This window comes from Entelurus aequoreus, linkage group LG06 (genome assembly GCF_033978785.1).
Source record: "Entelurus aequoreus isolate RoL-2023_Sb linkage group LG06, RoL_Eaeq_v1.1, whole genome shotgun sequence".
Taxonomy (NCBI): domain Eukaryota; kingdom Metazoa; phylum Chordata; class Actinopteri; order Syngnathiformes; family Syngnathidae; genus Entelurus; species Entelurus aequoreus.
Window position 1 is genome coordinate 75,403,857 of NC_084736.1, and position 16,335 is coordinate 75,420,191.

Below are 16,335 nucleotides of genomic sequence, written 5' to 3' on the forward strand. Positions count from 1 at the left end.
CCACACTGTGAACCCACACCAAACAAGAATGACAAACACATTTCGGAAGAACATCTGCACCGTAACACAATATAAACACAACAGAACAAATACCCAGAACCCCTTGCAGCACTAACTCTTCCGGGACGCTACAATATACACCCCCCGCTATCGCCCCTGCGCCCCCCAACCCCGCCCACCTCAACCTCCTCATGCTCTCTCAGGGAGAGCATGTCCCAAATTCCAAGCTGCTGTTTTGAGGCATGTTAAAAAAAAAAAGCACTTTGTGACTTCAATAATAAATATGGCAGTGCCATGTTGGCATTTTTTTCCATAACTTGAGTTGATTTATTTTGGAAAACCTTGTTACATTGTTTAATGCATCCAGCGGGGCATCACAACAAAATTAGGCATAATAATGTGTTAATTCCACGACTGTATATATCGGTATCGGTTGATATCGGAATCGGTAATTAAGAGTTGGACAATATCGGAATATCGGCAAAAAAGCCATTATCGGACATCTTTAGGAAAAACTCAACACAATGGGCTACAATGAGAAACCTTGAAGGGGACCGCAGATGTGGGGACTTTAATATACTTTAGATTACAAATAAATTGCATTTAATAATCAAGATTCATCAAAATGAATCTACAGCAACCCTGTGATTAATCTAATTAAAGACTAGATGTTGGATAGCAATACAAAATGGTAAAAAAAAAAATTAGGTTTTCACGTATGTCAATTGTGACGAGGTCAATAAAGGATGGCCTAGGTGGTGTTTAAGGAGGTACAGTATAGAAAGGAATGCATGTAGAAGGGGTAGGATTAACAGGAAATAATGGAAATGGAACATTACTATTTGACGCTCAAACCTTAATATTAAGAATGTATCAAACTGCTATTGCATACATTAATTGTTGGCAATTTGGAGTGCATAACTTAGAGAAATCATATTTTTAATATTATGTTCAATAACATTGTAACTATTTTCTGTTCCATCAGTCAAATGTAATATGTACATTTTATCATAAAAGGTCTACCATTTATTTAGACAATTATGACAACAAAATATCACATATCTATAGTTTGCTAAAAAAAAATAACAAAAAGAAAACACTAAACACCAGCGTATAGTGCATGAAAATAAGTCTGCAAGTTTATGGTCATATGAAGACATAAACTAGTTTTATTCTATATTGTGCAGAACTACACTGAGTGTGCATAATAATCGGCGTCTTCTTGGCCATATAGCAACCTGTGTTATAAACTAACTCGCATGGCTGTCTTTCTTTGTGTGTTAGCTCAAAAAATGACAAATGTACTTGTTAGAATAATTGTATCTAAGTTATCACAAAAACTTTGTGTTGAAATGAGTTCCCAGCGAGAAAACCAAAAGCTGTCTTTGAAACCTACCAAGAAGAAGGCTTGTAAAACTCCACTATGTAGGGGGGGAAGCAACATGAAGGTGTTTGTTTTCTTTCATGTATTGTAATCAACAGAAAGATAGTTTTAACCCAAGGACTACAAAGCGGAGAGAAGTCAGTATCTGCCCAAGTTCCAGACACCGCTTTTTTGAACGTCCTTTTTCCACTGTTTTAAGAACCTCTTTTTGAACTCTTTTACGACCTCTTTTTTGAACCGACCTTTTCTGTGAACTGTTTACGACCTTTTCTGTGAACTATTCACGACCCTCGTCCTTTAGAAACAGCTGTGGCCATGTGGTCAGGGAAGGTCCAAATAAAAGAAGGAGGCGTACAATCTTTTGGCAGAGCGTGCTGGAGACTGTACAAGAGTACAGTGTCCCGGCGTCTCTCCTCAAATTGAGCCAAATTGAATTCTGTCTCTGTTTAATTCTTTGCTTCTTGTCTTGTTTAATAGGTGTCATCAGTGTTTGAACCGGACAGTACTCTTTTGGGTTGTAAAGTTGTGAAATTAATATCTGAACAGTGTGGCGAGAACATCATTAAGGTGCGCTGTTCAGGTATTTTGCTTATTGTATTGGCTGGTGAAATGGCGGCATCGTGGTGTACTCCAAAAGTAGTTTGTTTTCAAGTAGATATTTGTGGACATGATGTAATCGACCTTGCTCCTGCTCTTCCATCTTTAATAGTAACAGTAATTCAGTACAGTATGAGTTATTTCGAAATATTAGCCTCGGCCTTCTTACTGTTTGGTAGACGTCCCAATGGTTAGTCTGCAGATGGCGCTTCGAGTTGGGTTGTATTTTGTACATAATGCGCGGGAGAGTTCACGATGAAGTCGCATCATAACACTATCTGATTGATTTGTAATATAACACTCATAATAATAATTTATAGAATATGTCTGACAGAAAAGTAACTTCCATACCGTATGATAAGCAAATCACACTACTACAGTATAGGTGGGCTACTTCAACTTAAATAGCCTTAGTGTTATTTTAGAGTTGTGTTTTGGTGCTCTGATAGACTCGTAGTTAACAAGGTGGAGTTCTATGGGTGTTTTTTTATCTTCACTTTTATCCTTTTCACCATAAATGGCAGGTGATTGTGATAGTCCATATCACTCATCCCTACAGGCAAGGTGTGGCCTTGAATTTGACACCTGCCTTAAATGACCATTACAGTAATAACAGGAGATTAACAATACTGCTTTTTAACCATTTCTTCAGTATTTTCTGTGTAATTCAGTGGTTCTTAACCTGGGTTCGATCGAACCCTAGGGGTTCGGTGAGTCGGGCTCAGGGGTTTGGCGGAGGTCAAGACACACCGACTCATCGTGTAAATAAAACGGCGTATTACGGATACGGCAACAGCAGAAGTCACAATGATTTGCAGGTGTGTAATTTGTTGTGAGTTTATGCACTGTGTTGGTTTTGTTGTTTGAACAAGGTGATGTTCATGCACGGTTCATTTTGTGCACCAGTAAAAAAACATGGTAACACTTTAGTATGGGGAACATATTCACCATTAATTAGTTGCTTATTAACAAGCAAATTAGTAACATATTGGCTCTTAACTAGTCATTATTAAGTACTTATTAATGCCTTATTCTGCATGGCCTTATTATAACCCTAACCCTCTAACCCTGGCCCTAACCCTAACCAAATAACTCTAAATTAAGTCTTTGTTACTTAAAATATGTTCCCCATACTAAAGTGTTACCAAAAACATATAACTTTGTCTTGAATTTGAAAAAAAAACATTTTATTTGTCACTAAAGAAGGGTTCGGTGAATGCGCATATGAAACTGGTGGGGTTCGGTACCTCCAACAAGGTTAAAGGCCTACTGAAACCCACTACTACCGACCACGCAGTCTGATAGTTTATATATCAATGATGAAATCTTAACATTGCAACACATGCCAATACGGCTGGGTTAACTTATAAAGTGCAATTTTAAATTTCCCGCTAAACTTCCGGTTGAAAACGTCTATGTATGATGACGTATGCGTGTGATGTCAATCGTTGAAACGGAAGTATTGGTACCCCATTGAATCCAATACAAAAAAGCTCTGTTTTCATCTCAAAATTCCACAGTATTCTGGACATCTGTGTTGGTGAATCTTTTGCAATTTGTTTAATGAACAATGAAGACTGCAAAGAAGAAAGTTGTAGGTGGGATCGGTGTATTAGCGGCTGGCTGCAGCAACACAACCAGGAGGACTTTGACTTGGATAGCAGACGCGCTATCAGACGCTAGCCGCCGACCGCATCGATGATCAGGTGAAGTCCTTCGTCCTTCCGTCGATCGCTGGAACGCAGGTGAGCACGGGTGTTGATGAGCAGATGAGGGCTGGCTGGCGTAGGTGGAGCGCTAATGTTTTTATCATAGCTCTGTGAGGTCCCGTTGCTAAGTTAGCTTCAATGGCGTCGTTAGCAACACCATTGTTAAGCTTCGCCAAGCTGGAAAGCATTAACCGTGTATTTACATGTCCATTGTTTAATAGTATTGTTGATCTTCTGTCTATCCTTCCAGTCAGGGATTTATTTATATAGTTTTTATCTGCATTTGAGCCCGATGCTATCACGTTAACTCAGTAGCTAAAGAGCTTCGCCGATGTATTGTCGTGGAGATAAAAGTCACTGTGAATGTTCATTTCGCGTTCTCGACTCTCATTTTCAAGAGGATATAGTATCCGAGGTGGTTTAAATTACAAATCCGTGATCCACAATAGAAAAAGGAGAAAAAGTGGAATCCAATGAACATCTTGTACCTAAGTTACGGTCAGAGCGAAAAAATATACGTCCTGCACTGCACACTAGTCCTTCACTCTCACTTTCCTCATCCACGAATCTTTCATCCTCGCTCAAATTAATGGGGTAATCGTCGCTTTCTCGGTCCGAATCTCTCTCGCTGCATTGTAAACAATGGGGAAATGTGAGGAGTCCTTCCTCCGGTGACGTCACGCTACTTCCGGTATAGGCAAGGCTTTTTTTTATCAGCTACCAAAAGTTGCGATCTTTATCGTCGTTGTTCTCTACTAAATCCTTTCAGCAAAAATATGGCAATATCGCGAAATGATCAAGTATGACACATAGAATGGATCTGCTATCCCCGCTTAAATAAAAAAAAAAACATTTCAGTAGGCCTTTAAGAACCACTGGTGTAATTACAGAATACAGTAACAAGAAGTTGTAAGTGCAAAAATTCTGAATCAATCAATTCTGTGCACAGACAACAAATCTTTGTGTGGACATCCAGACCCTTTTTTCCAGGCAAGAAAGTTTCTTTCCACCAGAACCTCCTCTGTTTTTAGGTCACCTCTATAGTGCTGTTTAAGTTTGTATACACTGCTGTCATCTGTGCAACCTTTCTCTGTTTGCAAGTTGCCTGCTAGCTTGTCTATGCAACAACACTCTTTATGTGTTTAGGACCTCTCATGCTTACTAAAGATGACTAAAGCTTTCTTACACTTACACTTTTAACCATTTAGATGTATTCAGTGTTTGTTGTGTAATTCGCAAGCATCACAGGAACCCATACTTGCCAACCCTCCCGTTTTTAGCGGGAGACTCCCGGTATTCAGCGCCTCTCCCGATAACCTCCCGGCAGAGATTTTCTCCCGACAAACTCCCGGTATTCAGCCGGAGCTGGAGGCCACGCCCCCTCCAGCTCAATGCGGACCTGAGTGGGGACAGCCTGTTCTCACGTCCGCTTTCCCACAATATAAACAGCTTGCCTGCCCAATGACATCATAACATCTACGGCTTTTAGAGAGTAGAGTGCACAACTGCGCACACAACAAGGAGACGAAGCAGAAGAACAAGGAAGTTACAGACATGGCGACGCCGTCGACGAGCAAGATAAAGAAATACGCTTGCAAGTTCCAAAACGAATGGAAACAAGAATTTCAGTTCATCCAGGACAGTTCGAAAGGGAAGGGGTATGTATGTTGCCTGTACATTTTGTATAACAGACTTCTCCATTGAACACGGTGGCCGAGTCATGAACGGAGGAGAAGTTAAACAGGACAATACTGCCATCTACTGGATATCACCCGGAACACTGAAATTCAAGTATTTATTTTATTTATATGTATAATAAAATATATATATATATATATATATATATATATATATATATATATATATATATATATATATATATATATATATATATATATATATATAGCTAGAATTCACTGAAAGTCAAGTATTTCATATATATATATATATATATATATATATATATATATATATATATATATATATATATATATATATATGAAATACTTGAGTTGGTGAATTCTAGCTGTAAATATACTCCCCTATTAACCACGCCCTTAACCACGCCCCCACCCCACCCAGACCGCGTCCCCCACCTCCCGGTATCGGAGGTCTCAAGGTTGGCAAGTATGCAGGAACCCCCCTTTTCTTCAAGCTTAGTGACGCCCCTGGCGGGTTCCACTGTATTTACTCATTTTGTTAACAAATTAATCTCATCTGAGACCTGCGATTCATAATCATTTCTATGCAATATCTGTCAATATGCAGAGTGGTATTGCATAAGCGTGCAGACCAATCACTTTAAATTATTCATCATAATCTTCTAAGGCACACCTTTCACAAAAAATGACGGCGCATCACTTGATTGAGCAGCTTCTATCGGCTGGGCAGACCTGACCTGACTACCGATCCAGAAAGAAATACACACATGAATATTTTCCTTGCATGGATTTCTATGTGTCGTGGAAGAGAACTTTGAGAAGCATTAATGGCCATGTGACTCAAAGCCTAAACTAAATCTTCCATGCAGATTGGTTCAGCAGGCCTGAAGCAGCATATCTGAAGCACACACACACACACACACCGCTTCCTCACCCTTCGAAGTTGGTCCCGCAATCTATGGTTCTGTTCTGACAGTTCACTGATGGCCTTGGTTTTGTCCCTGTCGGTTTCTCTCAACTGGACCTGGTGTCGCTCCAGATCTCCTTGCAGCTGCTGAACGTCGCTCTCCAACTCGGCCACGCGACTCTCCCACACCCCCTCTCGACTTTCCAGACGCCAACGCAACTCATGCTTCTCCTGCTCCAAGTGCTTCGGGGAGAAGAGAAGTGGTACAGAATTAGATATTACATCAGCAGTTGTCCCATTTTAAAATCTGTGTAAAGTAGGGGATGAGACGGTTTACGAAAAATGTTCTAACTGTTGGCTTGACCTGGCACAGTTCGGAGCGAATCTGTTATTCACAACATGGGGACGATGTGGGGACTCGGATTCCAATCCGCCCCCCTCACTTTTCCAACAGAGGATTAATGTTCCATTATTTAGATGAATTTTACATTGCAGAGTCCTAGAGGCTGTGACTGTAGAGGTCTGCTATGACAGTAACACAACTGAAATAAAGAATAACTGAATGATGTGATTTTACATTACAGAGTCCTAGAGGCTGTGACTGTAGAGGTCTGCTATGACAGTAACACAACTGAAATAAAGAATAACAACTGAATGATGTGATTTTACATTACAGAGTCCTAGAGGCTGTGACTGTAGAGGTCTATTGTGACAGTAACACAACTGAAATAAAGAATAACAACTGAATGATGTCATTTTACATCACAGAGTCCTAGAGGCTGTGACTGTAGAGGTCTATTATGACAGTAACACACCTGAAATAAAGAATAACAACTGAATGATGTGATTTTACATTGCAGAGTCCTAGAGGCTGTGACTGTAGAGGTCTGCTATGACAGTAACACAACTGAAATAAAGAATAAAAACAGAATTATGTGATTTTACATTGCAGATTCCTAGAGGCTGTGACTGTAGAGGTCTATTATGACAGTAACACAACTGAAATAAAGAATAATAACTGAATGATGTGATTTTACATTACAGAGTCCTAGAGGCTGTGACTGTAGAGGTCTGCTATGACAGTAACACAACTGAAATAAAGAATAACAACGGAATGATGTGATTTTACATTGCAGAGTCCTAGAGGCTGTGACTGTAGAGGTCTATTATGACAGTAACACAACTGAAATAAAGAATAACAACTGAATGATGTGATTTTACATTACAGAGTCCTAGAGGCTGTGACTGTAGAGGTCTATTATGACAGTAACACACCTGGAATAAAGAATAACAACTGAATGATGTGATTTTACATTGCAGAGTCCTAGAGGCTGTGACTGTAGAGGTCTACTATGACAGTAACACAACTGAAATAAAGAATAACAACGGAATGATGTGATTTTACATTGCAGAGTCCTAGAGGCTGTGACTGTAGAGGCCTACTATGACAGTAACACAACTGAAATAAGGAATAACAATTCAATGATGTGATAACCATGTCATCCCACAACTCATTTGTGGACAATGTGAGATACAGCAACTGAAGGACATTCGATTGTTTTATTAACTAGTGCTAACAACATGCACTGTCTTCTGCAGCATCTCATGGTTCCAGTCGTTAGTGCGGACGGCAGCTAATGCTTCTCACCCTCACTTGGTAACAGGTACTTCCTTTTAAAGGCACACACCCACCAACTCGTATCTCACAAAGCCTCTCAATGTTATACACTTTATTACTTCAGAATTATTATTCCTATTACTTACTTTTGCCACTTCTCAGACATGGCAAAAACGCATCAATATTTTCCCCATGTTTACGTTGTTTTTGTTTGTTTAAATCAGGGGTGTCCAAACTTTTTCCACTGAGGGCCGCACATGGAAAAATTAAAGCATGTGGGGGCCATTTGGATATTTTTCATTTTCAAAACATAACAAAATATATGGATTTTTTATATATTTTACCTTTAGGGGTCCCGGGGACCATAAAGGGTCTCAAGTCATTAAAATGTGAAAAATAAGTAAAATTATTATTTTTTATTTAACGCTTACAGTTCATCTCTATATCAACTTCAAGTTCAAATAAAGTAATTTTTAAAAAAAGGTTTTATGGCTTTTCTGTCAAAAACAACTTAGTTTTTTATAGTAAAACTGAAATATGCAGTATTTAGTAATTAGAGCCTTAAAAGATCAATAATGCAGGACACCATTGATTTTAATTCTTTAATATTTTTGAGTACGGTAATCACAGTGAAAAGATAAATACAATACCACTAAATATATTTGGGATCCAAAAGGTGCCCCACTCATAAAGTGATACATTTTTATTAGGTTTTTCTTTTACTTTCAACACTTAAGTTACAGGATCAACTTCAGATATATCTGTCCATTTTACGTTTAAATTATTATTTTTTTGTTTTATGCTCTTTTGTCAAATAAAACTTTAATGTTTTTATATGGCATCTGCACAATATATGCAATATTTACAGCATAAGACATTTTAAAGTGAAATATTTGAAGTAACTGAAGCCTTGAAATTAATTCATTATTACATGGATTTTTTTGTCTTTTTTTTTTTTTTTTAAACAATGGCAAAAAAAGAAAAAAAGAGACAACATTTTAATGTTTTTTTCCATACACCGTAACACACTAAAACATTAAAAACCCAAAAAAACACATTAAAACAACAAGATTTTTACGGTAAAAAAAACATTCTATTGCTTGAATTTTACTGCTAAAAACAGTGGTATTGTTTTTCCATCCATCCATCCATTTTCTACCGCTTATTCCATTCCATTCCATTTATGAAAATGTTTTATATGCTGTAAAAAAAAACCACTGCTTTTACTGTAAAATTATGGTGACTGAGCTGCCAGTTTTTAAAGTAAAATTTTAATATTTTTTGCAGCTTATGTAAAAAAATATATTGTTAATGTTTTATGTATATACATGTATATTCATATATTCCCTTCCATTGTTAAAAGCGGCCCACTGAGGGCAACTATAACTGCGATGTGGCCCTCAATGAAAACGAGTTTGACACCCCTGGTTTAGAGCTTTAGAGATATTTTTCAGTTTTATTTTATAGAGTTAGATAAATGGTAATGGTGAATTATTGGCATATTTGGTATTCTGGTGTGTTGAAAAAGAACAACAATGTACACCGAAACGAATCAAAAACCGTGTCAAGTTCTGAAACATGGATTTTGTGAACCGTTCCATCCTAGCGTAAAGTACTGTTGTTCTAGTACAGGGGTCACCAACGCGGTGCCCGCGGGCACCAGGTAGCCCGTAAGGACCAGATGAGTAGCCCGCTGGCCTGTTCTAAAAATAGCTCAAATAGCAGCACTTACCAGTGAGCTGCCTCTATTTTTTAAATTTTATTTACTAACAAGCTGGTCTCGCTTTGCCCGACATTTTTAATTCGAAAAGAGACAAAACTCAAATAGAATTTGAAAATCCAAGAAAATATTTTAAAGACTTGGTCTTCTTTTGTTTAAATAAATTCATTATTTTTTCTACTTTGCTTCTTATAACTTTCAGAAAGACAATTTTAGAGAAAAAATACAACCTTAAAAATGATTTTAGGATTTTTAAACACATATACCTTTTTACCTGTTATATTCCTTCCTCTTCTTTCCTGGCAATTTAAATCAATGTTCAAGTAAATTTATTTTTTTATTGTAAAGAATAATAAATAAATTTTAATTTAATTTTTCATTTTAGCTTCTGTTTTTTCAACAAAAATATTTGTGAAATATTTCTTCAAAGTTATTATGATTAAAATTCAAAACAATTCTGGCAAATCCAGAAAATCTGTAGAATCAAATTTAAATCTTATTTCAAAGTCTTTTGAATTTCTTTTAAAATTTTTGTTCTGGAAAATCTAGAAGAAATACTGATTTGTCTTTGTTAGAAATATAGCTTGGTCCAATTTGTTATATATATTCTAACAAAGTGTAGATTGGATTTTAACCAATTTAAAACATGTGATAAAAATTCTAAAATAATCTTAATCAGGAAAAATTACTAATGATGTTCCATAAATTCTTTTTTTAATTTTTCGAATTCGCTAGTTTTTCTCTTTTTTTCGGTTAAATTTTGAATTTTAAAGAGTCGAAATTGAAGATAAACTATGTTTCAAAATGTAATTGTCATTTTTTTCGTGTTTTCTCCTCTTTTAAACCGTTCAATTAAGTGTAAATATCATTAATTATTAATAATAACATAGAGTTAAAGGTAAATTGAGCAAATTGGCTATTTCTGGCAATTTATTTAAGTGTGTATCAAACTGGTAGCCCTTCACATTAATCAGTACCCAAGAAGTAGCTCTTGGTTTCAAAAAGGTTGGTGACCCCTGTTCTAGTAGATGCTTTCGGGCATTGACTTGATCGCATTTGGACTGTTTGTTTGCAACTCGTTGTTTTATGAGACATTTCACCTCTCACCCAGGCAGGCGTTTTCAATGAATGCTCAAAGACAAGATCAGTTACAGCCAGACTGGACTAGTCAGACTAGAGCTATTATATATAGTCTTTGAGCATGAGATGATTAATTAAGCCTGCTCAAACGAGAGGTGTATTGTCAAGCCAGACCGGACTAGTCAGACTAAAGCTGTCCTATCAGTTCATGCTCAAAGACGAGATTGGACAGCTGACTCGTCCAGTCTAGCAGTGCCATGTCGTCTTTGAGCATGAAGCCTGCTTAGATATATGGCAAAGTGTCTTCTAAGACAACCTGAACATGTTTGTGATTGATTCATTGCCCTGGCTTTAAGTACAATGAGAAAGTTCACAGACGTATTTTACTCCAAGTGCTTTACGGTAGTGCTGTGTACCGATTTTTGATAGCTTTGAGCATTTGGTGGCAAAATAAGAGAGCCCCAAACAGTTTCAACAAAACAAGTTAAAACCCAAGACAACATCACTGAGTCTGATTTTGGAAAGCAGCTTAAATCTCTGAGCTTCACAAGGAGGATGAATATGGATGGAAGGGCTGAACAGATGTACAGTAGATTCAAAAGGTTGTGCACAGTGAGCCGATTAGTCTGCTGTTCCCCCCCCCTCAGACCACATGTTGGCTAGTGTAAAGGATTTAAAAAATAAGAACAAAAGCAATACAGCGTTTATTGTAAACATCATGCTGGGCAAGAGTTGTTTGCCAACTCGAACTGGAAAAACAACCAACACATTTACTGAGCGTATGCTTGTGGAACATTTGCTGTCGTTTTTGGTCTTATACACTCAAATAAGTTGAACAAACGGCCTTAAAGTCGACATCTGTAGGTGTCCAAAGTGCGGCCCAGGCGGCATTTTCAGGTTTTCGTCCCCAAGGCTCTTGGCATATAAAAATAAAATGAGTTCATCATCAATGAGATATACACTACCGTTCAAAAGTTTGGGGTCACCCAAACAATTTTGTGGAATAGCCTTCATTTCTAAGAACAAGAATAGACTGTCGAGTTTCAGATGAAATTTCTCTTTTTCTGGCCATTTTGAGCGTTTAATTGACCCCACAAATGTGATGCTCCAGAAACTCAATCTGCTCAAAGGAAGGTCAGTTTTGTAGCTTCTGTAACGAGCTAAACTGTTTTCAGATGTGTGAACATGATTGCACAAGGGTTTTCTAATCATCAATTAGCCTTCTGAGCCAATGAGCAAACACATTGTACCATTAGAACACTGGAGTGATAGTTGCTGGAAATGGGCCTCTATACACCTATGTAGATATTGCACCAAAAACCAGACATTTGCAGCTAGAATAGTCATTTACCACATTAGCAATGTATAGAGTGTATTTCTTTAAAGTTAAGACTAGTTTAAAGTCATATTCATTGAAAAGTACAGTGCTTTTCCTTAAAAAACAAGGACATTTCAATGTGACCCCAAACTTTTGAACGGTAGTGCATGTTTAAGTATATTATGTTAATTTGCTTTGTTCTTACAACACAAAGCTAAGGTGTATATGTGTTGTTCAGATATCTTAGCCTATATCAACCTACATTGTCTTGGTTTTAGCACCTTTTAATGCACAAAATATAACAAACTGGTCCATTGTTTTGCTATGCGACCCTCACTGTTTGGACACCCCATGGTCAACTCGAAAGAGATCCCCACATGAGCAGCACTGTTACATTTAATCTACCTGTGCAGTACGATCAAGTTGTCTTTACTACTTACAACATCACGTTACTATTTATTCATTTCAGACACATTTTATTTGATACAATTCATATTCTCAGGAAATGTGTAGAATACTCTGTCAATACTTTTGAATAGAAAACTTTGTTTTTGTCATGATCTGTGGTCTAGATCATGTTTTGTTTGGTTATGTTCTGTTGGTTTTTGGACTCCTTCAGTTCCTGTTTGCGCTTCTTTGTTTGTTTTGTCACCATGACGACTCATTGGTTTCACCTGACTCATTTTGACACACGCACCTGTTTTAATCAAAGAGACTATTTAAGCCTTTGGTTGCCAGTTAGTCAGCCTGGCGACATTGTTGTTCATTTCTTGCTCTGCCCATGTTGGTACTCTGAATTGCTCTATTGATGATCCTTTCATGCTTGTTTTCATGCGATTGTTCGCTTCATGCTATGCCACAGTAAGTCTTGTTTGTTTATGACCATAGTTCAGGCTAAGTGTTTTACGTTTTTGTTTCTTTCGTTAAGTTGTGCCTTCGCCTTGAGCGCCTTTTGGTTTGTACCCGTTATAGAAAGATTAAATCATGTTTTTTACCTGCAAGCCGTGTCCGGTCAAGTCCGTTTGCATCCCGGGAAAACAATCCTCGCAGTAAGCTGCGTAAAAATCCACGTTTTGACAGTTTTATATTTTTATTTTGCTCTTTTTTTGCACTTAACTTGAATGCATTCACTTTTGTTGCACTTCTGTAAAAAAAGTGTCGGATTCTAGAGAGTTTGGGGTTAAAAGTTTAGCAAAAACACCACATGAACATTAAGAACATTAAGGACAGATCCTTCTCTGTTGTGGGTCCCAAACTCTGGAACGATCTCCCTCTCCAAGTAAGACAGGCCCCTTCTTTGGCTATTTTTAAGAACCGTCTTAAAACCCATTTTTATTCACTGGCTTTTTAACCCAGCATGAGACTTTAAACTGTTTTTAACCTTTAACTTTTTTAACGTTTTTTAACTTTTTAACTGCTTTTTATCTAACAAATTGTTCTTAGGGTAATTTGTATTTGCTTTTACAATGTGTATTTTACTTCTGTTTTAAAGGCCTACTGAAACCCACTACTACCGACTACGCAGTCTGATAGTTTATATATCAATGATGAAATCTTAACATTGCAACACATGCCAATACGGCCGGGTTAACTTATAAAGTGCAATTTTAAATTTCCCGGGAAATATCCGGCTGAAACGTCTCGGTATGACGACGTATGCGTGTGACGTAGTCAGTTAAACGGAAGTATTGGTAACCCGTAGAATCCTATACAAAAAGCTCTGTTTTCATTTCATAATTCCACAGTATTCTGGACATCTGTGTTGGTGAATCTTTTGCAATTTGTTTAATGAACAATGAAGACTGCAAAGAAGAAAGTTGTAGGTGGGATCGGTGTATTAGCGGCGGACTACAGCAACACAACCGGAGGACTTTGTTGGAGAGCAGACGCGCTAGCCGGTGACCTCACCTTGACTTCCTACGTCTACGGGCCGCCAACCGCATCTGTGATCAGGTGAAGTCCTTCGTCGCACCGTCGATCGCTGGAACGCAGGTGAGCACGGGTGTTGATGAGCAGATGAAGGCTGGCTGGCGTAGGTGGAGAGCTAATGTTTTTAGCATAGCTCTGTGAGGTCCGGTTGCTAAGTTAGCTTCATTGGCGTTGTTAGCACAGCATTGTTAACCTTCGCCAGCCTGGAAAGCATTAACCGTGTATTTACATGTCCACAGTTTAATAGTATTGTTGATTTTCTATCTATCCTTCCAGTCAGGGGTTTATTTATTTTGTTTCTATATGCAGTTAAAGCACGATGCTATCACGTTAGCTCGTAGCTAAAGTGTTTCACCGATGTATTGTCGTGGAGATAAAAGTCACTGTGAATGTCCATTTCGCGTTCTCGACTCTCATTTTCAAGAGGATATAGTATCCGAGGTGGTTTAAAATACAAATCCGTGATCCACAATAGAAAAAGGAGAGAGTGTGGAATCCAATGAGCCAGCTTGTACCTAAGTTACGGTCAGAGCGAAAAAAGATATGTCTTGAACTGCACTCTAACGTTCCTCATCCACGAATCTTTCATCCTCGCTCAAATTAATGGGGAAATCGTCGCTTTCTCGGTCCGAATCGCTCTCCCTTCTGGCCGCCATCACTGTAAACAATAGGGAACTTTGCGGAAATGTTCAGCTGACCACGTCACGCTCCTTCCGGTAGGGGCAAGGCTTTTTTTTGTCAGATACCAAAAGTTGCGATCTTTATCGTGGTTGTTCTATACTAAATGCTTTCAGCAAAAATATAGCAATATCGCGAAATGATCAAGTATGACACATAGAATAGATCTGCTATCCCCGTTTAAATAAAAAAATTCATTTCAGTAGGCCTTTAAATGTTATTTTTTAGTCTGTCCTTTGCCTCTATTTCTTTGTGGTGTACAGCCCTTTGTTCTTCAACTGTGCTTGTTTTTAAAGGGCTTTATAAATAAAGTTGGTATGGTATGGTAAGAAGCTTGACTAGAACATATGGCACCTGCAAACAAACAGCAATGTCCAAATGCTACAAACACATAAAAAACATCCAAACCCCAAAAACACACACCAACTAAGACACAAAACACTTGCAAATGTGTCGCTACAGTTTCAAGTTAGCCAGGCTAGACGGGGCGACGACCTGAGGGATGTCCGTCTTTAAATTATATGAGTTGATGAAGTTGATGGAATGGAAAGCATAATTTTTCTTTGTCTTTTTGTTAAACACTTAAACAAATGTGTCCTGCTAAACCCTTAATGCCAACATAAGCTAGCCGATGGTGTTCTTGTTATATTTTTTGGTTTGAAAACTGTTACTGTGAGGAAGTTGCAAACAGCACCTTTAAGTCTTTAAAGATGGATATCCTTCAGGTCTGCCACACCTGTATATTTGTATAATTTTCTGCTTGCTGTTTATTGTGTGTTTTCGGCTTTTGCGGAAGTATTATTATTTTTTGGGATCGTGCAGGATTTATGTAATTGCAGCAACTTTTATTTCCAGCGTTTTCCAGTAGCTTTTCGATGGTGTTTCTTTTTTGGATTGTTTGTGTGTTTGTCGGCCACCAAACATACAATCAAGCCTAACTTAATATATACGGCGTAAGACTTGACTGTCAAAGTGCTACTAGAAAGAACAAATATACAAACCCCGTTTCCATATGAGTTGGGAAATTGTGTTAGATGTAAATATAAACGGAATACAATGATTTGCAAATCCTTTTCAACCCATAGTCAGTTGTATGCACTACAAAGACAAGATATTTGATGTTCAAACTCAAACTTTATTTATTTTTTTGCAAATAATAATTAACTTAGAATTTCATGGCTGCAACACGTGCCAAAGTAGTTGGGAAAGGGCATGTTCACCACTGTGTTACATGGCCTTTTCTTTTAACAACACTCAGTAAACGATTGGGAACTGAGGAAACTAATTGTTGAAGCTTTGAAAGTGGAATTCTTTCCCATTCTTGTTTTATGTAGAGCTTCAGTCGTTCAACAGTCCGGGGTCTCCGCTGTCGTATTTTACGCTTCATAATGCGCCACACATTTTCGATGGGAGACAGGTCTGGACTGCAGGCGGGCCAGGAAAGTACCCGCACTCTTTTTTTACGAAGCCACGCTGTTGTAACACGTGCTGAATGTGGCTTGGCATTGTCTTGCTGAAATAAGCAGGGGCGTCCATGAAAAAGACGGCGCTTAGATGGCAGCATATGTTGTTCCAAAACCTGTGTGTACCTTTCAGCATTAATGGTGCCTTCACAGATGTGTAAGTTACCCATGCCTTGGGCACTAATGCACCCACATACCATCACAGATGCTGGCTTTTCAACTTTGCGTCGATTACAGTCTGGATGGTTCACTTCCCCTTTGGTCCGGATGA

The 16,335-nt window shown here is 38.1% G+C and overlaps 1 protein-coding gene and 1 long non-coding RNA gene across 3 annotated transcripts in view; one reads left to right on the forward strand and one right to left on the reverse strand.

The window, feature by feature from the left end:
• LOC133652598 (uncharacterized) overlaps positions 1-7,174 on the forward strand; it is a 61,457-nt gene extending 54,283 nt beyond the window's left edge. Inside the window, exon 3 of the long non-coding RNA XR_009826601.1 lies at positions 6,391-7,174. This is a non-coding gene — a long non-coding RNA (uncharacterized LOC133652598). The remainder of the gene's footprint in view (positions 1-6,390) is intronic.
• The window catches only part of bicdl1 (BICD family like cargo adaptor 1), a 52,806-nt gene that overhangs the window by 34,856 nt on the left and 1,615 nt on the right, over positions 1-16,335 (reverse strand). For both annotated transcript variants that reach the window (XR_009826600.1, XM_062051531.1), the window contains exon 2: positions 6,286-6,501. Coding sequence is in view for 1 of the 2 variants with exons in the window: in XM_062051531.1 (XP_061907515.1) it covers positions 6,286-6,501 (216 nt within the window). In the remaining variant the exon portion in view is untranslated. The remainder of the gene's footprint in view (positions 1-6,285; positions 6,502-16,335) is intronic.